Below are 23595 nucleotides of genomic sequence, written 5' to 3' on the forward strand. Positions count from 1 at the left end.
AACTTTTTTCCTTGTGTTTCCAGAACATGTAAGGTAATTTTATTTAATAACAATAACTAATACAACTGTTTTTCTGCGTTTTATCTGAATTTCCATCCAAACAGAGCTTGACACTACTCACAAATAAAAAAATAATCTACTAAATAATATTTTATAGGGGGCCAGGGCATCTATTGCATCATTCGTCATTTTCTAACATCATAAAAAATATAAAAGTTAAGAATCTGAATAAATGTAAATTTAGCAATCTAATGCTTAAATGTGTATAGATATGGCGTATCCTATTGGTTAACAAAAAGAATGACCACATTTAGTGCAAAGGCTATATTTAGTTGCAAATCAACATGTCATATTGGTTGCCAACCAATGAGACTCAACCTTTCTTTATACAAATAAAATACAAATGCAAAACACAGTTAAAATGAATTATTTTAAATCAAGGCTTACTGATTTAAAGCATGGTTAAACTTGGTGATTTGAATTGCTTTGACTTCAATAAGTCCACCCTACTTGGAGCCTGTAAGCATTACTGTGATGCAAATAATTAATGTCAGAAGTAGACTTGTGGAGTTCTTACAGTGTTCTGTAAAATGGATCTGTAATGGTTACGTACATACAGGAGAAATGACTTATTGTTGGAGCCGTGGTAGTAAAACATACTGTGTGTGTTTGTGTTGCAGCTCTGGTTGCGAGTACCGCATCTGCTGGGTTTGCTATGGCTCCGGTCCCTTTTGATCTAACTTGTTTCCTGCTTACCTCCATTGGAACTGGACTTGCTTCTTGTGCAGCCAACTCCATCAATCAGGTGAGCCCATCATCTTTTAGCTTGTACTGTAAAGTGATGTTGTCTTAGCTCCAGAAGTATTTCCATGGACTTTAGGTGAATATGGTGTTATGAGGGGAGCTGTGTATTCGGTATGAGTTATGAACACCTAGAAGTTGCACTACAGAACTGTGTATATGTTTATGTACCAATAATCAAAAATGTAGATCCCAAAAGTAGTTGGCATACTCAAAAATGAGCTGACAACATTTCCAAACCTCAAGGCAGTATTGTTAGTTTTGGTAGTATAAAAAGTGTACCACTGAATGATGTGCGGTGGAATTGCATAGTGGTTGGAGTATGGGAATTGGGACTTCTGGGCTATATCCTTAATTCTGCCATTGTCTTACTGTGTGAGCTGTATCAAATCATTTAAGCCCCAATCCTGCTTCTACTGAAGTCAGTGGGAGTTTTGCTATTTTTTTCAGTGGACTCAGGATTGGGTAACCTATGGAATCTGTTTGTTTTGAGATCTTCAGATGAAAGCTCTTACACAGTACATAAGAACTCTTATTAAAACCATACTTTTATACAAAGTACTTTTCTCTCTTACAATGTACATAACTTGTACAAAATAAGTATAGAGCTGAATAGGAAAGTTGTCTCTTAAACAAGCTTAAGTGCCTGAAACTTCCTCTGTGTTGATGCAATGCAGTTTTGAAGATGTCCCACCAGCCTTCCTTTCTTCTTCTTCTTCTTCTTTTATATCCCATACTTTTGTAGCTTTGCCTATATTCAGAATTCAGTTTGTACCCTAACAGAAACAGCTGAAATGGATTGACAGCAGGTTTAGTTTCCATTTTGAACTGAATGCTGTAGGGCTAAAAAGAGAATTGAAATTTTGTTTGAAGGCTGTTTGTTAATCTGCCTTTTTTAAGATTCCGGTAAATGTTTCAGAAAATGGTTCTGTATGCACCAGGGGTTGATTTCACAGCTTTCAGTTTATAGACATTCCTTATTAATGTTTTTTCTCAAAACTAGCCTTTTTAGAAGGTATTTGCAAACACTTGGAATAGCTGAGGATGGTAAGAATGCCATAGTATACTTTGGAGTCCAAAGCTCTGAGGGCAGCTACTTTTTATTCCTTTGCTTTCCTGAATAAAGTTTATTACAAAGTCAGGGAAATAGCTGTAATTCAGGACATTGTACAACAGTGGATCATTTTTTTTACTATAGTTTTTCCCCCCCTCTTGTTGAACCTCAGAAGGTTTGTGTGGAGAAGATTTGGTAATGTGGCGAGCTAATGGTATTCTGTGTATGGGATGGCAGGAAGTCAAACCTATGCATGAGACTGAGATTTAACATCTATGTTCTGTAAAGGCCCATTTGGCTGCTAGCATCATGGATTGTTGGTTCAGATTGCAGCAGATGGGCGAGGACTGTTGAGAGAGTTGAGACTGGAGACGGTAGCATTGAGACCAAGTTTGTCAGAGGAAGGACTGTGGCGGCTTCTGAGAAGGAAGCCTGAACCAAGATGTGTAATAAAACTTTACTGTGATTGAGAGGCTAAAGAGGGCACCTCTAGATGCCTGCCAGCAAGTTCATAAGTTCTGACGGGTGTTTCTCTGGGGCAGAATTTACAGTGGGCCAAATATGATGATACTTGAGGCCATCTAAAAATTGTGGTCTCCATTACATTCCAGCTTCCTCACTGTATTATTGGTGGTGCAGCTAGTGATGCCGATAGGTAAGGTTGCCTGACACTTTGTAATATAAGATCCTTTTTAAACTGTTTGTAACTTTGTCAGGCTTTAACCATTTGGTCTGACATTTTTCATGCTGGGCATCTGCCTCAGGCTAACTTTTTAGTATCCGCTCAAATGAACCAGCTGTTTCTCATAATGAAGTTTGGGGAAAATGTGTTGTTTTGTCCATGTTGAATTGTTGCACTCATTGAGAAGCTCTGGTGCCTCCATCCTTTGGAGCAGGGACTTGAAATTTGGTGGGGGAGGGGGTGATGCCTATCTGGGATGTGCCTTTTGCCATCCCTATGAAAATCTGTCCACATCTGGCAACGCTATGAGCCTCTGAAAAGCTAAGATCACACATGCTCAGTAGAGACAAAGAACTGTGGGGAGGCAGGTGAACAGGAGAGGCACAGTGTCAATGACAGGCTGGAGGGGCAGAAGGGGGTCAGGCTTGAGTGCGGACAAGGACACGGGGGTATGTAATCACTAGGGCACATTCCTCTGAGAACTCGGAACAGACTCCAGGTTTCCTGAGTCTCAGCATTCGTCTGGTATCAGTGAATAGCTGTGAAATCCACTGGCAAAGTGAGTGTCTTATCCCTCTTTAATGCTGATTCACATAGAGGATGACAACCTATGACTGTTATCGGTTATTCTGTTCAAGTGGCACAAGTCTGTGTGGTGGATCTAAAGGTTCTGACCCTGATGATGACTATGGGGGAGTCAATATGGTTCCACATGATGAAATTTCTGTGTCTTCAGGTTGCTCTTTTTGGAAAATACACATACAAACATACTTGAAAAAGTATGTAAAGGAAGCAAACTGTGTTTTGTGCCCCCATTTTCTTCTAGATTGTGATAACTGATTTTAAATACTGTATGGCTCTGCTTTGTTTTCCAGATTTCACTGGGGAGAGAATCTACTAGTGGGAATGTTCTGACTAAAGACTTGTAGTGATGTTGCTGCAGTTAAATTTCTGATCTTAGCTTATTTTCATTTTAGATCTATGATTAACATTTTGAATATTGTTTGATCCTGATGTCAGTGGTAAGATCTGGAAGTTCTGTACAATCTGTCCCATCCCAGGTGCCGTTTCTGTGTCATTAATACCCTGTCCATGCATCAGTCGCATTACCTGACACTGAGCAGTGGGACAGTTCTTTAGTGTCTCTCTTTTTCTTCTCGTGGTGCTTCTGGCCTCTCTTTTTGGGGTGGGGGTGGGTATATTTTCTGTCATTCCTGGTGCAGAGAATGGACCTGCTCTGGGGATGAATCAGGGTTACATAGTGGAGACTGTTGGTTGTACGACCTCAGACTTATTTGTAACAGAAGTTGGAAGGTGTATAGTGAATGAGGCAGGGGAGGAAGAGGAAGGATAGTACTGTGGTTAAGGCAGTTGAATACTGCCTTGGAGAGCTGGATTTTATCCCTGCCTCTGCCAGATTTCTTTTATGATGCTGGGCAAGCCACTTAAACCAAACTTTTCAGAGGAGGTCACTAATCATGTTCCTCATTTCTGGGTACCTGACTTGAGACTGTGCTATCTGATTTGCAGAAGCTCTGAGCCCATTTGGAAATTTATAATTCTATCTTCATAGGAGGTTTTCAATAGTGTGCAGTAAATAAGGCCGGCTTTAAAAATCATGAGGTTTTTTTTTTTTAAAGTAATAAATTTTGAGTTTTTTATTTTCTTTCTTGATTTGAACCTTTAGGGGTCACATTTTCAAACTTCCCAGCAACCATGTGAGGGCTAGAAACCTTTTTTAATAATGAAAACTGAGATTCTCAAGTAATCACTTGACTCGAGTAGCTGGGGCTTTAAGAAAAACACCAAATACTGCATGAGGTGTCAACACTGCAATTTCCATTATTTATAGACCTAGCTGAAGAAAGGTATGTACTTATAAATTAGTTTTCCATCACAAGGGGTAAACTGTAACTGAATTTTCTGGTGTAAGTAAAAATAATCAAATGTCTTCTATGACAATTCTGTTAAATTGATTGTGCCTTTTAGGTACAATAGAAGAAGCAGAGTATAAAATGTTTCACAGTCCTGGAAAAATAGTATTAAAAATGTTATGGAGTTCAAAATATTTTGGAAAATATCGCTAAATTATCTTTGAGGTTGGGATAACGTTGGGGAAAATGTGCAATGAGTGATCTAGAAAGTCATCCTAAAAAGTGTGTGATTTATTTGTATAAAATGTCTAGAGAAATATTTTGGAATGTTTTCTGTTAGGCACAAGTTTTATAGAAACAGTCTATCAAAGAATTGTGGAAAATGTTATCAGGAGAGTTGCTGGTCCAGGTAAATACTGGGAAAATTTGTATAGTTCTGTAGAATGTGCAGTGGTCTGAAGAACTGAGCATGGTGCCATGGACTATAAAATAGCAAACTGCTGCAGAAAGGTGCAGAACACTTAGTGTCTCTCTTGTCCCTTACCAGTTGTTCTGTCTCTGCATCACTTTTCAATATCACAGTACTTCAGAGTTGTATGTCTCACCTAATCTAGCATCTTAGTGGCATTCTAACCCAGTGGTCCTCGTTCTCTTCCACATCATACAACACTGCACTATATCTTTCACCCCTTTGGTAGTGTACTACAACATGTCACTGCTTTTCACTCCCACCTGTTCAAACTGCTTTCCTCCACTCTGTTTGTTTGAGTGCCCCCTCTCTTTTCCGGTACTGGAATAATTTAGAATTCTTGTCTTCAGGTGCTCTCCATGGATCACTTCAGAATGAAAGAACACCATGTTGTGCAATGTTTTTAATCATAATAATAGAAAAAAAATCTTAACCTAACTACCCAGGAACAGAGCGTGACATTTCATTTCTAGTTTTAAAGACAGAGCTTGTGATATGTAAGCCAACCATGGAAGCCTGAAAAACTCAGCATGAGCCAGTCTTATTGCTTGCAGTTACAATACACAAAATAAGTGGTATTTAGAAATCGGTCTCTTAAACACTGCATATTCAATTTAAATAAAACAAACACAATGATTTCTAATATATCACTTTCTATAATGCTTTTACATATTCAGAATGCTTTATCAAACATTAATCTTCACCCATGTTTGTGCTGTGCGTAGATGTTCTCCTGCCTGTTACAGTTGGGGGAACTGAAATACTGAGGGAGGCAGTGACTTCCCTGAGGCTACATAATGTCCAGTTAAGTGTCCACAGAATTCTACATGCTGATGTGAACACCGAAGGTGTTTTCTCAAAACATCATTCTATAGAAACAAACAGAACAAAACAAAAGGCGGGGAGGAGCGCCTGGGAATTAGCAGAATGTTGGCGTATTGTCAGCCTAGTCAGGACTGAAATGTTCATTTATTTGTTCCCATATTTTACTAACTTTATCACACTGTCACTTTTTTTCTTTGTTGTTTTTAATTTAGCTGAATATCCCACTTTTTGCTTTGTAGGCCTTTTTCTCTGATCTTGTGAAAGCTGAAAGCCAGATTTTTAGTATTAGAGTCTCTCAGATTTATTTTATGTAGAAAAATTGTCATTTGTGAGGCTTCTGAGATGTTAGTCTGATTTATGGCGGAGCAGATAAAACATGAAGAGATGTTTACAACACAATACAAGGCATGAAAATGTTAAAAGAATCACATGCACATTTTATAAGTCAAGTACATTCTTCTAAAACCGTAGCATGGTTTAAAAGTAGGAAAGAGGGTTGTAAAGATGAAAGCAGGATGTTTTAAAACAGTTTGAATTTAGTAACTGAAGGATAAAATGCTGTGCGTGGATTTTACTGATAGTACCTTGAAAAGGAAACAGGTGGAATTGAATATCTCAGCTAAAGTTATAAAGCAATTAGAAATAAAGCAAATTCTTTAACGCAGGGGAAAAGAACAAATCTAAGAGCAGTTAGCATTGCTATCCCTTCAGGGTTATGATCTGATGGGCACTGGTATTTAGTAGCTGCAATGTTTGTGTTTTTTGACAGCTGGCTACTATAAAAGACTTGCTAATTTTTGTTCTTAATATAACATCAACATCACTTGACAATAATGATCTCTTAAAAGCCTAGCCTTAAAGCAGAGGAAGGATAGTCTTGTGATTGAAGTAGTGGCTTGGGACTCAGGATTTGGGTTCAGTTGTCAGCTCACACACGCCCTTGTGTGACCTTGTATAAGTCACATAATCTGTCTCTATTTCAGTTCCCCATCTGTAAAATGGCCCTAGCTCACAGGGGTATTGTGAGGAAAAGTTCGTAGATGTGTGTTAGGTGTTTGGATACTACAGTGATGAGTGCCATGTAGAAACCTAGATAGACTGTCCCTGTAAATTTGTTCTTTACTGTTTTTTCCATCATCAGAAGGAATTCAAAGTCTTCATGATGTGTAATAGTTTGTACTTCTGGAATACCTTGTCTTGAAGAGCATTCAAAGCATTATACAAATGTTAATGAATCCTTACAAATCCCCTTCGAAACAGGAAAATATTATGCCCCTTTTACAGAAGGGGAAACTGAGGCATGGTAAGGTTTTATATTACTCTGTTTCTCGTACACATCATGCTTCTATTTCCTGCAGTAGGTGCTAATTCTCACTGTAGAAAGCTGGTAGAGTCATCATTTTACAACTGTTTTTCTATTTCACTGATTAATCAGGAATGCTCATCATAGAGACTGACTGGTAAGGAGACCCTCCAAAATAGTTAATACTAAAATGGTAAAAGAATATCAGCTGGCTTCATCCTATTTATGTATGGGGCACTGGAACAATTTGTATAGTTGGGGGTGTTGTGAACCATTGAACCAAACTGTAAACCCTGGATCTGATGAAAACCACTTGAAGCCAGGGGTTGCGGCCGCACCCCCAGCACCAGCGCCTATGTTCATAGATATTATAGATTCATAGATATTTAGGTCAGAAGGGACCATTATGATCATCTAGTCTGACCTCCTGCACAATGCAGGCCACAGAATTTCACCCACCACTCCTAAAAAAGACCTCACACCTATATCTGTGCTATTGAAGTCCTCAGATTGTAGTTTGAAGACCTCAAGGAGCAGAGAATCCTCCAGCAAGTGACCCGTGCCCCATGCTACAGAGGAAGGCGAAAAACCTCCAGGGCCTTCCAATCTGCCCTGGAGGAAAATTCCTTCCCGACCCCAAATATGGCGATCAGCTAAACCCTGAGCATATGGGCAAGATTCATCAGCCAGATACTACAGAAAATTCTTTCCCGGGTAACTTGGATCTTACCCCATCTAAAAACCCATCACAGGCCATTGGGCCTATTTACCATGAATATTTAATTACCAAAACCATGTTATCCCATCATACCATCTCCTCCATAAACTTATCGAGTTTAATCTTAAAGCAAGATAGATCTTTTGCCCCCACTACTTCCCTCGGAAGGCTATTCCAAAACTTCACTCCTCTGATGGTTAGAAACCTTCGTCTAATTTCTAATCTAAATTTCCTAGTGGCCAGTTTATATCCATTTGTTCTTGTGTCCACATTGGTACTGAGTTTAAATAATTCCTCTCCCTCTCTGGTATTTATCCCTCTGATATATTTATAGAGAGCAATCATATCTCCCCTCAACCTTCTTTTAGTTAGGCTAAACAAGCCAAGCTCCCTGAGTCTCCTTTCATAAGACAAGTTTTCCATTCCTCGGATCATCCTAGTAGCCCTTCTCTGTACCTGTTCCAGTTTGAATTCATCCTTCTTAAACATGGGAGACCAGAACTGCACACAGTATTCCAGGTGAGGTCTCACCAGTGCCTTATATAACGGTACTAAAACCTCCTTATCCCTACTGGAAATACCTCTCCTGATGCATCCCAAGACGACATTAGCTTTTTTCACAGCCATATCACATTGGCAGCTCATAGTCATCCTATGATCAACCAATACTCCAAGGTCCTTTTCCTCCTCCGTTACTTCTAGTTGATGCGTCCCTAGCTTATAACTAAAATTGTATTTGTGTTTTTTATATTCAACAATGGCAAACTGATTTTTGTAAATTTCTGCATCATGTTTTGCCACATAAGGCCTCGTAACAAGATTCAGTACGATGTAAAAATCATGAAACAAACAGAAAGCAGCAACAGGTGATTTCAATGCTAAAAGAGATGCTATGAAAGAAAGAATGTGATTCATTGGTCTCCAAGATGTATCAGCAAAAAGAAAAGGAGTACTTGTGGCACCTTAGAGACTAACCAATTTATTTGAGCATAAGCTTATGTAAACTATTACCAGCAGGAGAGTGGGGTGGGGGGAGAGAAAACCTTTTATAGTGATGATCACCCATTTTTTCATGGTTTGTGTGTGTAAAACCGTCTCCTGTACTTTCCACAGTATGCATCTGATGAAGTGAGCTGTAGCTCACGAAAGCTTATGCTCAGATAAATTGGTTAGTCTCTAAGGTGCCACAAGTACTCCTTTTCTTTTTGCAAATACAGACTAATACGGCTGTTACTCTGAAAGATGTATCAGGCATAACAGCATTGGATTAATTAGCCAGTTACAAAAATGTAACTCATTTTTTAAATAGTAGAAATAAGAAACATCAGGAATTGTAGTTATACTGGATACCTGTTCTGTTCAGAAAGAGGCAGACAGTTGGCTGCATGTCTCACACCACAGTGAAGGTGTATGGCATCTCTGGTTTAACAACTCCAAACTTTGTTTCAGGTCTGTCAAATTGTAACAGGTCGTCGTCGTCGTTTTCTTCCTCTTCCTTCTTCTTTCTTCATATTTTAAATATTTGAAACACTGTTTATCCCCAGAAAGAGATGCTTGAAACATTAGCAAAAAGAGGACCCCCAAATGCTTCTTTGAAATGGGTGGCATGTGACAGGTTTGCATTTTGTTAGGGTTTTTATTTACAACGTAGGTATTTTTTTATTTTTTATTTTCATGTTCACAATCTTATTCATGTGAATTTCCATAGAACAGAGTGAGACTATTCACATAAATAAGAACTCTTCTCATATGTATAAAGGTTTGCTGTGTCAGGCCTTTAGGCCCTGACCCTGCAAGTTGCTTTGTGCAAGGGTCTGCCCGTGAGGAATGACTTACAGGACTGGAACTTTAGTTTATAGCATTCATTAGTCTATTAGAAGTAACTTCTGAGCAACTATACAAAGAAGAAAAAAAAATTTTTAAGGGGTCAAATCAGTGAATAGCTAGGTAAAAGTTAAAATACACGAAGAAAACAGACAAGGGTTAAATAAAAAGTCATAGGTTACAAATAAATTAACACTTTGATTGCATAAGTTGGACAACTAAAAAGACAAATAGCAAAACTCTAAAACAGCCCCCAAATGGGAAAAATAGTGTAAAAATAAAAAAGAGAGAGAAGTGGAGAAAAACAGGAATGAAAACTTGTGGTAGCTTTTACCCCGGACACGCTTCACTTATGTTGTCTATTTAGATAAAACTTTTTTCATAGCAAGGACCTGTTTTCTTATATGTCTGAAAATACCTAGTATGCATTTTGGAGCACTATGAGAATAATATAAATCATCATATTAGAATTACAAACATTTTCTAATGGGGAAGCAAAATACTTATTACACCATCCAGTCCTTCACCAGTCAGTGCAGAATTGTTCCCTGCAGTATATTTTTTCAAGAGTTCTGTCCAATATACTTTTAAAAAGTCTCAAGTCATGGGTTTCTGCCACTTCTCTTGGGAGACAAGGTGGGTGAGGTAATATCGTTTACTCTCCCACCTTGTCTCTCTGATATCCTGGGACCCCCATGACTCCAATGCTTCTCTTGGGAGGCTATATTTCACAACAGGTTTCAGAGTGGTAGCCGTGTTAGTCTGTGTCAGCAAAAAGAACAAGGAGTACTTGTGGCACCTTAGAGACTAACAAATGTATTTGAGCATAAGCTTTCATGGGCTAAAACCCACTTCATCGGATGCATGCAGTGGAAAATACAGTAGGAAGATTATATATATATATATATATACACGCACACAGAGAACATGAAAAAGTGGGTATTGCCATATCCACTATAAGGAGAGTGATCAGTTAGGGTGAGCTATTATCAGCAGGATTAAAAAAAAACCTTTTGTAGTGATGATCAGGATGGCCCATTTCCAACAGTTGACAAGAAGGTGTGAGTAACAGCAGGGGGAAAAATAAGCATGGGGAAATTGTTTTACTTTCCCATCCACTCCCAGTCTTTATTCAAGCCTAATTTAGTGGTGTACAGTTTGCAAATTAATTCCAATTCAGCAGTTTCTCGTCGGAGTCTGTTTTTGGAGGTTTTTTTGTTGTAGTATTTTATTTTTTCCCCCATACTGTTACTCACACCTTCTTGTCAACTGTTGGAAATGGGCCATCCTGATTATCACTACAAAAGGTTTATTTTCTCCTGCTGATAATAGCTCACCTTAACTGATCACTCTTGTTATAGTGGGTATGGCAACACCCATTTTTTCATGTTCTCTGTGTGTGTGTGTGACACACACACATATACATCTTCCTGCTGTATTTTCCACTGCATGCATCCGATGAAGTGGGTTTTAGCACACGAAAGCTTATGCTCAAATACATTTATTAGTCTCTAAGGTGCCACAAGTACTCCTTCTTCTATTTCACAACAGTATTTCAGTAGAAATATCATTTTACAAAAGAAAATAAATACTGGGTTTTTCCCCCTGAATCTGCTGTATGAAACCAAATAGTTGAATAAATGTTCTGATTTAGTTCAGAGAAATCTTCAAAGTTACATGTTTCTAAAGCAAAGTATTTAATGAGAACTGTAGTGCTATTCTTTCCTGCATGCATTTTGGGTGAGGCCAGTTCCCATCACTTAGCATTTTGTAGCTTGAAATGAGGACAGCCAGCCAATCAGTTTGGCTTCTGCATTGTTCGTCTGAGATTAACACCTGATGCATCTCTGTCTCACTCTGAAATTTCCTTTGTTTTGACTGAACAGACTGCCTGCAGCAGACGGCATTGCCTTTCATCTGCCCCCAGTGATCAAAAGATTGTCAGAAGTGGTTATTAAAACCTGGTGTTTTAGCTCAGGGGTACAAGGTTGTCAGTGTTGGAGGCAGCCTATGATGTAATTTACAGTACACAATAAATATATGAGAAGTGCAACACTGGAAGTCTATCTTATGTGGTGAAGTGTTCTAATATATACTACTTTGATATTTTAACGGCTAGGAAACCTTCATTAGTGGTCATTGAGGATCATAACTTATGTCTCAGTCAGATGATTCATAATTGTAACTCTGCTAGATCGAGTCAGCATGGAGAAATCCTTGCTATTGAGCAGGAATAGTGCAGCCAGTGAAGATGTATTTCATGAGCAATGAAAATGATGAGCGCTAATGAGAACCAACCTCAGAAAGAACAATAAATTTTAAATGCAGAGATTATCTTTCTGAAGCATAAATTATTTGACCTACAACTGAAACTTGATAAAGGATCTTGGGAAAATATTATAAATTAATACATGCCATTGTTGGGAGAACTTCTCATATTATAAGCATCTCCTTCAGTGAGTGCTGTGAACTAGAAATCCACAGAGGAAAATGGACAAGTTCTGGCACCAAACCTAGAATTAAGGGACACTTTTTAGACCTGATTCAGCAAACCATGACATTCACTTTGGACAGTGAACGTAAAACTGGCTAGTTTCAGTCTTGTTTCTAGTTAGTTTCCCTTTATGGTTCTCGTATGCTAGCACAGAGTTGTAGAACTCGGAGAAAGTTTAAATGAAAAAGGTTTTGTCTGGATTCATTTTCTGTTCACGTTACATTTTGTAAAAATCTGTAAATAAGTACAAAGTTCTTATTTTAATGTGCTTATTAAGACAGTTCGATCTATATTTTCCACATCAGAGTATTGTGCCTCTTTTCTGGTAATTTTCTACTTTTTTGATATGGTTGTGGATTCCTGGATTGACAATGAATGATGGTCCGTAAATTTTAAAAAAGTACAATATGTTAATTAGAAAACACATAAATTAAATTACAAGGGACTCTGCATTCATTGGTAGGTGAAGGACAGTCTCAAGTGGATGTTAGGTGGGGAATAAATACGTTTTTATGTGTACACTCTGATAGCTATACACTTCCTAAATATAAACATCAAGAAAATGTCCATCTCTATTCTGAAATGCTTCCTTTTTGCCAAAATGTTATAGATGGTCAAATGCTGAAACCATTTTTAAATTCCATGCATAATGGAATCCGAGAGCTCACATTTTCATGCTACAGGAAATGCAATCTTGTTAGCACTTACGAAAATTTCTTTTTTTAAATATTGTGGGCAATGGAAAGTGGGTGGGAGGAGAAATAATTTACCTGTATGTTTGATCTTCAGGGAAACTTTAGTTGTGGAGTTCCCTTTAGATCCAATGCCAGATTTCCCCTGGAAGTAGTGATCTCAGGGAGAACAAAGGAATTTCAAAGGATTGAAATGATGGAATGTGGAGATAGCATCAGACAAAAGGGGAAATATAGTAGTTAATAAGATTTATCTTCCCTTGTGATCTGCACTGGCACTACCTTCCAAAACACCCAGAACTTTTAAAAAAAGTGAAAATGTATAGTTTTTATTTTGTACTCATTTAAGTAGCTGTTTGACATTTTGCAAATTGGTAAGCATTTCTTTAGTACTGCAAGAAGGTATTAAGTTGTAGATGAGTTGATGAGCTAAACAGCCTTGGGGATGAAAGAATTAGTGAAATTTCATCCTTTGTGTACCTGAATGGTCTTATGTCTATCCGGTATACTGCCTTTGGTGAAACTACTTACAGCCTTGAAAATGGCAGGTTAGCTGTGTACACTGTGTGCCTTAGGGAAAATAATGAGCATGAAGTGAGGTATGACTCAGAAGGGTTAAGGAAAATTCTTCCCTGGCTCCAACTATCCAGCATTGTCTCTTTAGGGAATATATAGTTGAAACACAACTTCAGAGCATTAATTTAATTATTTCAAAAGAATAAAAAACACAGAAAATGTTCACTGTTATTTAATATTATGTAATTGTAATAATATACAAAGTCTGTATAGGATTATGACTACTGTAGAACTTACATACAGTGAAATCTGTGGTAGTAGAGACTCCAAGCCATTTAATTTCATTTGACTATCACTACTTCTATAATAAAGCTTCACTCTGCTTTGTCATCACTATGCAGTCTTGTATTAGAACATGAATGTGAAGATTCCAGCGAGCTAACAAGCAAACATGGACATTATACAGGTAGACAAAGGCAAACATGGGCATTATACAGTGTCTGAATTGTCCTTGGACTGCAGAGTTGTGATCAGCACTGAGTTAGCTAACACTACTCTTCAGTTTTCGAAGACAATAAAAGTTTGTAGAAAAGAAAAGCTCTGTGTGGGTTCCACTGGATTAATCTTCCTGTAAACCAGTAATCCATTGCTTACCAGGTAAATATTAAGTTCATTCCAAAGAAATCCTCTCCTTCTCTGCTCTAATTGAGTGCAGGGGAAGAAGAAAAGTTGCATGCAGCTTGTGAGGAAAGGGGTAAGGAGGATCTTGCCACAGCTGCTCCCAGCATGGAATAAAGAAGAGCCAATTGCTAAGCTGTTTCCCACTAGAAGTGGAGTGGATCCCTCCCACATAGGTGGCAGGGCCTCCATAACTGCTGCATTGAAGAGATACCTTGTTTTGTCACAAGGAAACTCTACTTTATACCTATATTTGTGGGAGGGGGCAAAAAGCTGCGTACTAGAGCTGGGTGACATTTTTCAGCCAATTTATTTTTCTGAAAAATACAGATTTCGGTTGTCCAAAATGTTTCTCAAATTCTTATTAATTTTGGCAAATTGTTTCAGTTGAAAAAAAGTGTCAGAATGCTTCATTTTGACATTTTCAAAAATGAAACATTTTGATTTTTCATGCTAGATGCACAAGGGGACTTAGGCACCATTTTACAAAACAGAGGAGGTGATGGTGGTGCTGGTGCCCCCTTAGTGGCCAAATGCTTAGGTCACTCACTTTGGATGGGGGAGATTCTGGTTCAAATCTCTAGTCTGGAGCAGGGACTTGAACCCCAGTGAGTACCTTAACCACCAGGCTATTGGCTTTTCTGGGATAGGTCTTCATCTCTCCGGTTGAAGATGTTCCACTTTGTATAAATAATATTTATTGGGCTAGTGAATGAGAATGTATAAATAGAGAGTCATTCTCATTCACTAGCCCAATAAATATTATTTATACAAAGTGGAACAGCTTCAGCAGGAAAGATGGAGAGATTCCCAACTCAGAATAACCAATAGCTTGGTGGCTAGGGCACTCACCTGGCTTCAAATCCCTGCTCCAGTGAAGGGACTTAAGCCTGGGTTTCCCACATCCCTAACTATTGGGCTGTTAGGCATGGCAGGGAGGTGTAGTAACACCACCACCAGAATTTTTTGAATGGCACCTAAATCCCTTTGTAAATCAGTTCCTTGCTTTTATTTAAAAATGGTTTAAAGATGCCCCAAATCTGAACAAAACATTTAGTTTGACCCAAAACAAAAATGTTTCGACTCTTGGATTTGCTCAAAATTTCAAACAATTTCAGTTTTGGGTTTACCCAAAAGTAGTTTGGGGTTTTTTGCAACCGCCAGAAAGCCAAAAAAATTGGTTGTTCACACAGCTCTACTCAGTACCACTGTACTTAATAGTTTCCGTAGGGATCTAGTATACATTCATATTGTTATATTGTATATTTGGATGAGTTGCCGTGCGTTATCTGTGCTGACACTAGTGGCAAAAGATACAATAATATCAGTTTCTTTTTAGATGAATAGAGAATTTAGTTGGCCCAATAGTCTGGCTTACACCCTACAATGACATTATTCTTTTGATTGTCTTCAAACTTCATGGCTTAAGATAGTTAAGTCCCAGGCAGACTGTGAAGAACTACAAAAGGATCTCACAAAACTGGGTGACTGGGCAACAAAATGGCAGATGAAATTCTATGTTGATAAATGCAAAGTAATGCACATTGGAAAACATAATCCCAACTATACATATAAAATGATGGGGTATAAATTAGCTAGGACTAGATAGCATAGCAGGTCATTGAGTCAGAGAATCGTAGAAATGAAGGACTGGAAGGGACCTTGAGAGGTCATTAAGTTCAGCCCTCTGCACTGATGCAGGAACCAACAAATCTAGACCATCCTGAACAGGTGTTTGTCCAACTTATTCTTAAAAACCTCCAGTGATGGGGATTCCACAGCCTCCTTTGGAAGCCTGTTCCAGAGTTTATAGTTAGAAAGCTTATCTTAATATTTACCTTGCTGCTGAGTAAGCCCATTACTTCTTTTCCTACCTTCAGCGGACATGGAGAACAATTGATCACTGTCCTCCTTATAATAGCTCTTAACATATTTGAAGACTGTTATCAAGTCCCTCCAGTCTTCTTTTTGAGAGTGTGATGAAGCTCTCTTTGACCTACGTAATGTACCAGTGGGTGGTTGCATTGTTGACAGCTTACCATGAAATGTGATGACAGTCGTGCATAGTTGTCTTAACACTATGGTGTTTAAGAATTAGATTTCTGAAGGCAGTTTAAAACTGTCTCCTTTGAAACAGCATTTGCAGACTATTTGGAATGCAGGGTTGGTTTTGCCTGCTAGAGTCTTGGTGACAACATTGTTTAATATTAATATTGCAGTAGTATCCTGAGGCCCCAGTTTGGATTGCTGTTCCAACACAGGAAGACATAACCTTGTCCTGTAGAGGTTGCGTTCTGAGAAGACAAGCAGCATAAAAGGGAGGGGAAGATTGAAGAAATCAGAATATTTTTTAAAATGCTTATGCTTATTTTCTTTCTCTTTTTAAACTATTGAGTTCCCATATTTGGTCTCTGGGGAGTGTGGAGGGAAACTCAGCAATAATGTTGTTTTCATTCTTTGTTGACAAATAAACCACAGAATCATAGAAATGTAGGACTGGAAGCCTTCCCTGAGGCAAGACTAAGTATTATCTAGACCATCCCTGACATGTTTGTCTAACCTGCTCTTAAAAATCTCCAATGATGGAGATTCCACAACCTCCCTTGGTAATTTGTTCCAGTGCTTAACAATCCTTACAATTGGGAAGTTTTTCCTGATGTCCAACCTAAATCTTCCATACTACAATTTAAGCCCATTACTTCTTGTCCTGTCCTCAGTGGATAAGGAGTACAATTTATCACTCTGTTCTTTATAACAACACTTTATGTATTTGAAGACTATTATGGCCCCCCTCAATCTTCTCTTCTCCAGACTAAACAAACCCAGCTTTTTCAATCTTTCCATGCAGGTCATGCTTTCTATACTTTTAATCATTTTTGTTGCTCTCCTCTGGACTTTCTCCAACTTGTCCACATTTTTCCCAAACTATGATGTCCCAGAACTGGACATAGTACTCCAGTTGAGACCTTATCAGAGCTGAGTAGAGTGGAAGACTTACTTCTTGTGTGTTGCTTACAACTGTCCTGCTAATACATCCCAGAATGATGGTTTTTTGCAACAGTATTGCATTGTTGATTCATATTTAGTTTGTGATTCACTATAACCCCCAGATTATTTTCTGCAGTACTCCTTCCTAGGCAGTCATTTACAATTTTGTATTTGTGCAATTGAGTATTCCTTCCTAAGTGTCATACTTTGGATTTGTCCTTATTGAATTTTATCCTATGTATTTCAACCATTTCTCCAGTTTGTCCAGATTATTTTAAAGTATCTCATAATGCAATGTTTCCCAAACTTAGGATGCCGCTTGTTCAGGGAAAGCCCCTGGTGGACCGGGCCGGTTTGCTTACCTGCCACGTCCGCAGGTTCGGCCGATCGTGGCTCCCACTGGCTGCGGTTCGCTGCTGCAGGCCAATGGGGGCTGCGGGAAGCGGCGCTGGCCGAGGGAGCCACGATCGGCTGAACCTGTGGATGTGGCAGGTAAACACTGGGAAAACACTGGCATAATGCATACACACAAGGAGGTCAAATTGAGGTTCGATGGGCAAACTTAATTCTGACATTTCCTATCTTTTGAGTGCTTGACTTTGCAACCTCAATCATGTTTTTATCATAGTTTGTATGTGTGTGTAATTTACTAATATAAAAAAAATAAATTTCATCATGTGGCTTCACATTGGCTCCCCCATGGGTCATTAGCAATGTTGGGACCTTTAGAATCACCACGCAGATCTCTACACTTGAGCTAATGGAGTAACTAATAGCAGTAGTAGGTTGTTATCCTCTGAGAGGCCAGCACTAGGGGGAATGGGACGCTTTGCCAGTTAACAGATATTTTCTTATAGTAGAGGAATGGTAAGACTGATCCATTCCACGCTTGGGAATGGGGAGCGTTCTCTAGTGAGCACAGACTCTTCTAGTCATTCCCTCCAATCTGTTCCTGTCCCCATCCTGTCTCCTCTTCACCCAGGCTCTGCATCCCAGTCCTTTACTTCTCACTTAGCCAGTCCCATTTTCAGCTCATCAGGCTTCTCATCCCAGTTCCGGTTTCCTTGTCCGGTGAGTCCTAGTTGCCCACTCTAGACTCCCCAGCACAGTCCCAGTCTTCACTCTGTTCCCAGTCCCATTCTTCTTGCCCAGCCAGTCCTAGTTCCCAGCTCCACATCCAGTCTGTCTCTCCTTTCTCCTGTCCTTTAGTTGCTCCCCCTCTGCCCATGTTCCACACTCCCTTTGGCTACCAGTCCTCATCCAATATCCATATGCCCCCACACGTAGATCCTTTGCCCCTATCTCTCTTCTTAGCCAGGCTCAGTTCTTTCCTTGCACCTTTGCTCCCCATTGGATTTGTCTCCCCTTCCCCCCCCCCAAATCCCAATCTCCTTCTCCAGCCAGGCCCAGTGCCCTCCCAGATCACCATCCAGTCTGTCTCCCCGTTCCCCTCCATGGCTCCTTGCCCAGGCTCTTGCCCCCCAAAGTCCGGTCTCAGTTTCTCCCCTTCTGCATCCCCACCTACCTCCAGTTCATTCTCCCTACTCCAGGCTCCTTGTCCCAGACTACTCTGTCCTCTTCCCCCCGCCCGGTCCAGCTCTTGTTCGCTCTGCATCCAAATCAAGTAGCTTTCTCATCTGTACTGCTTGGTCCTAGAAGGGGGGCATTGGGAGCACAGGAGAGGCAGTTCCCTACCTCTCAGTTCCAGTGGCTGGCACAGCCTGGCCCTCAGCAGCCCAGAGCTGCAATTGCAAGGAATGTCCTCCTCCCTGGTGCTTCAGAGTTTGCTGGTAAATGCCCCTCTTGTTCGAGCCCAGAATAAGTAGTATGTGTGGGAGGACCATAGTATTGATCCTAAGAGTAAGATAACTTTGAATGTGTAGTTATCAAAAATACCCATTTACCACAAATGACTTTCTAAGGAGGTTCTAAGCATAGAAGCAAATAGGCTTTTTGAATGATTGAACGGTTGAACCACAACTCTGGGCAGTAATCCATTACTTTTGCTTTTTGATGTTTATAAGGAAATTTAAGGAGTAGGGTAATTTTTATTTTCAGTATCAGGTTAGATGCATCAGTCAGATAAAAATGCACTATATGTATTGGAAGCATTAAATGAAGACCTGAAATAAAATGGCAGAGGTGCCTGAAAAGTTTTAAAAAAAATGTACCAACTATGAGAAAAAATAAAACATTGACTTCAAACCAAACAGCAGAAATCTGCAGATTATTCTGGGGCTTGATATTCCCATGTTCCATAAAGGTTTGATTAAAAAAGAGTCTGTTTAACAACCTTTGAAAACCGTCTGTGTGGTTATTTATATATATGTGTGTATATGTATCAACACACACAAATAAAATAATGTGCATTCTTGAAGTAAAACAGACTTCTAGCAGATGAAAATCTCTATTCCTGTAATCCTTTTTTAAAGACTTGTTTCTTATTACAGTTCAGATTTATGTTGATATTACTAACAGAGACATGACAATCCATTTGAACTTCAGAGAGTATCATAAAGGTGATGGGCTTTGAAAGCAAACACAATGGAGTTAGCTTCAAGCTCATTTTTATGTTCTGAAATGAAATGTTTTTTTAAATAATAATATTTTACAAGATGCATTAGGAGTTAGAATAAGTAACTCTTGTGTTTATTAAATTGCAAGAAAGACAAAATATTTTCCTGGAAAAGCCTCCATTATAAAACTGTTTATGAGAAGTGTTCTTAGCCAGCAGGGCAACTAAGTTGGTAATAGAGAGCAAAGTTAGATGGTGAAGTTAAGGAATCTGCCATATTTAACTTACCGCTTGTGATGGTTATGGCTTGATTCCTAATGTGTTTCTATCATAGATTTTGTGAAATCCCAGACAGCGGAAGTTTTCTGGGTGGTGAACAGCCTGGTTAATCCTGGCTGTCTCCACTCAGTGACAGTTGAGTTTTTCTCACTGTGAGGAATTTTCATGTTACTTTGTGGATAAGATCACTCAAATCCTCCTGGGTAGCAGAGCAGTGTCTGGAAGGGACAAATGCAATATTTCCTCTGCTAGAGTTTCAACCATTCTTGCTTAGTGAGGTGTGATGGGGGAGCTTTTGAGCTGCAGCCTGTGCGTTGGACCCATGTTCTTCATGGTTGGTTAAAGCCCTTGGGGTGGAATATTGGGGCTGCTCCTGGTGCAGACCATCAGTGCCTCCCTTTGGAAGGGCAGGAGGCTGCCTCCCTTACGAAAATAAGTATTAGACTTCTTCTCAAGGAAACCATCTCTTGATACGGATGTTCTTGCCACTTGTCCACCTATTTCTAAACTTCCGTTTGGGGAGGAAAGATAATTGAAGAGGTTATGGCACAGTTACTCTAGCAGTATCTAGAGTCCTCAGTTTTCTTTGAGTCAGTGGGCCTGGTTTAAGGTCTGGCATTGTATAGGACATTACTAGTTGTATTATTATTTTGCATCTGTCAGCTGCCTTCAATAAACTGGGAGGGAGGGCGGCGGAGCGCGCAGGGCGCGGGCACGGATGCTAAGTTTTTGGTTATTTGTTTTCAGTCCCTAACATGTCTATGACGTGACTCTGCTCCTTTTTTTTGGAGAGAGCTGATATGGTGAGCAACTGCTCTTCTGCCATAAGGGCTTTGTCATGTGGAGTCCCGCGGGATTCCATTGTGTCATCCCTCCTGTTGTTCATATAAGCTTGCTGGAAAGTTTAAGTGTCTTCAATATACTGATGACACTCAGTTCTGCATTTCCATCTTCTGTGACTCATCAGCTATAGTTTAGCATCTGAATGAGACTTGGCATTAGTGAGGAGATTTTTAAATCATAAAGGGAAGCTAGGTGTCCAACTCATATTGAATGTCAATGGGAGTTGGGCACCTAATTGTTCTTTATGCCTTTGAAAATCTCCCCCTAGATCTTCAGTCGCTCCTAGATACCCATGTAGCAGCAGTGGCCAAGACTGCTTATTTTCCCCACTCCTCTTGACTGGAAGGGTATGACCTTTACTGTCAAATACGGCCCTTGCTATAGTCACCATGCCTTTATCGCCTGTTCTGTGACAAGCTGTGTGAACTTGATTGTCCTATGGTGCAAATGAAACACAGATAGGAATTCTTTGCTGATATACCCTTTGAGAAGAGAAACAAAATGAATAGTACTGTTATTTAATTGCTCTGGATTGAAACCACATATATAGAGGAGAGGTTCCAGTATTGCCAATTGGTTTTATGCCAGAGGAGAGAATAAAGAGAACTTTGTGGAGCTGATGTTGGAAGTTTTGCCATTGATTTTATTGGAAACAGGATCTGGTCTTATAAAGGTAAATGCACAGGTAAACATAGAAGAGATTTTCTTTTTCTGTACATTTTTTAAGTGGGTGTATTGCTCATGTCCCTGGAGGCTGAAGTCCTGTGTTTATCTACAAAACATGTACATAGTAGAAAGTGGCAGTGGAAACTTCCCCCTCACTGCCCCACCAATGTGTCTCATCTTTGTACTACAGTAAAAGCTTTGTTATCTGGCATGTTGTGGGAATGGGTGGTGCCGGTTAGTCAAAAATTCCGGTTAACTAAGAGTTCTACTTATCAATGGAGGGAGGGAGTTTGATTGTGGGAGGGGGCTCATGGGTAGGGGTTGGGGTGCAGGAGGGGTTTCAGGGTGCTGGATCCGGGCAGCGCTCACCTTGTGCAGCTCCCCGCAGGCAGCAACATGTCCCTGCTGCTCCTAGGTGGAGGTGTGGCCAGGCGGCCCTGCATGCTGCCTCCACCTGCAGGCACTGCTCCCATTGGCCGCTTTTCCCAGCCAGTGGGAGCTGCGGAGCCCCCGTGGCTGTTCCTCAACCTAGGAGCAGCAGGGACATGTCACCGCTTCCGGGGAGCCACATGGAGCCATGCCAGTCCCACACCAACCGGACTTTTAATGGATATCAGAAATGCTGGTTTCTAGACCTTTCTAGTAGGTAAAGTGCCATATAATACAGCTTTTACTGTGTTTGTTGTTACTGTAGAACCTCGGAGCCTTAGTCATGGACCAGGACCTCACTGTGTTAGGTGCTGTATGAACTCAGAACAAGAAGTATCACCTATAGAGTTGAGGAGCGCAGAATTAAGTTCCTTTAGCCACTAAATCCTTGGTTTCTCTGAAGATCAACAAGAGTGCCATTTGTGGTGGTGCTTTTGTGATGTGGATACCTGTTTATAATGGACTGAACAGAGATCACGAGTCCTTTCACAAAAGCCACCAAGCTCTTAGATGGTTACTCTATTGGGTCATTATAGACCTTGGCTAGATTCAGAGTGGTGATCAGGAGGTGAAAGACTTTTGTGTTCTGTTATCAGTCCCTTGAGTTGTTCAGTTGCCAAAAATATTGCTTTAAAAATACTCAGAAGTTACAAATGTATGTACAATTAATTTGGTACTTCTGTATGTGACAAGCATTGTATTTCAGAAAGTGCCATTAATTGTGATAATGTAACAAACAGCTCTTTTGTGAAATTTAAGTCTATTTAACATCAGCACCTTCAAAGACAATAAAAATTCCAGTCTGCATTTATCTATTCCCATGTGAGAAGTTACTGCAGTGTATATTGTATCATTCCATGTGAAATTCTTCTGCTTAGTAGTCTCATTTATACACAGTTGTCTGAGGTCAGTTTTCCATTTTGCAGTTGTCAAACAGCTGTCAAATTAAGAGACCAGATCCCAAAGTTCATTTACATTTTATGCCATTCTTTGGGTGCCTGTTTCATATCTTAATATAACTAATGATTAATCTTCATATCTCAGTCTTCCTTCTACACTTATTTTTCCACAGATGTTCACACCCTCTGGTTCTTTAAGAGGAATGAAACTTGGCAATTTATTTTTTAAGTCCTCCTCTCCCTCTCTGCCCCCCCCCACAGTATGCAAGTGTAGGAAGACAATATCATAACTACTGAGCAGAAAATCTGAATCAACTTCAAATTGTAATTATAATCTTTAACAAATTAAGTTGACATCATTTGAGTTCTAACTGAAAAGCAAAAATAAAGAATTTTTTTAAGTATTTTGAAATTTGGTTCTCATTTATTAAAATCACAAAAGAAAAAAAAATAACCTCTCCAATAGTTATTCTCATATAATTACACTCATGTTTGTTTACAGATTAATTACAAACAGTAATTGTCTTGTTTACTGATTTTTCCACCCTTCGGTATTTTCAGCTGTTACTTGTGTTCATATGAAAAATCCAAATGAAAAAGAAATGTATGCACTAAAAGCGTCCCTGCAGCGAAGAAAGACTTCAATTTCCATTGCTAAAATAACAAAAGATGCCATCTTAGCAGAATAAAGTGGACCCTATTAGTGGTTTTGTAGTATTATCATTCTGATGTAGTTGTGTTCCAAGTGTAAGTTTACATGGGTGAGTGAAGAATTAAGGAATTATTTTTTAAGTATTGTAGTGATCAAAGAATATCTCTGTACATGCCATTGATGTCTTACTACAAAGTACTTAAATAGCCTGAGGTTACCATCTACTTTATAAAAATTCCTTAAAGACAGGTAGGACCCTTGGGTGTTAAATGTATACTTTTGAGTTCAGTATATTTTTAGTGGGGGGGAGGCAAGAGAGATACAATTACAAGCACCAACAGTTCTCTGTAACATTGAGCTTTAAAGGGATCTTTAAAAGATAGCCTTAAATTAT

General features: G+C 39.4%; 1 protein-coding gene across 5 annotated transcripts in view; it reads left to right on the forward strand.

Moving 5' to 3' along the window:
* Positions 1-23595, forward strand: part of COX10 (cytochrome c oxidase assembly factor heme A:farnesyltransferase COX10) — a 155995-nt gene that overhangs the window by 17409 nt on the left and 114991 nt on the right. For all 5 annotated transcript variants that reach the window (XM_073312014.1, XM_073312019.1, XM_073312016.1 and 2 more), the window contains one exon: positions 681-805. In XM_073312014.1, coding sequence (XP_073168115.1) covers positions 681-805 — 125 coding nt within the window. The remainder of the gene's footprint in view (positions 1-680; positions 806-23595) is intronic.

This window comes from Lepidochelys kempii, chromosome 14 (genome assembly GCF_965140265.1).
Source record: "Lepidochelys kempii isolate rLepKem1 chromosome 14, rLepKem1.hap2, whole genome shotgun sequence".
NCBI lineage: Eukaryota > Metazoa > Chordata > Testudines > Cheloniidae > Lepidochelys > Lepidochelys kempii.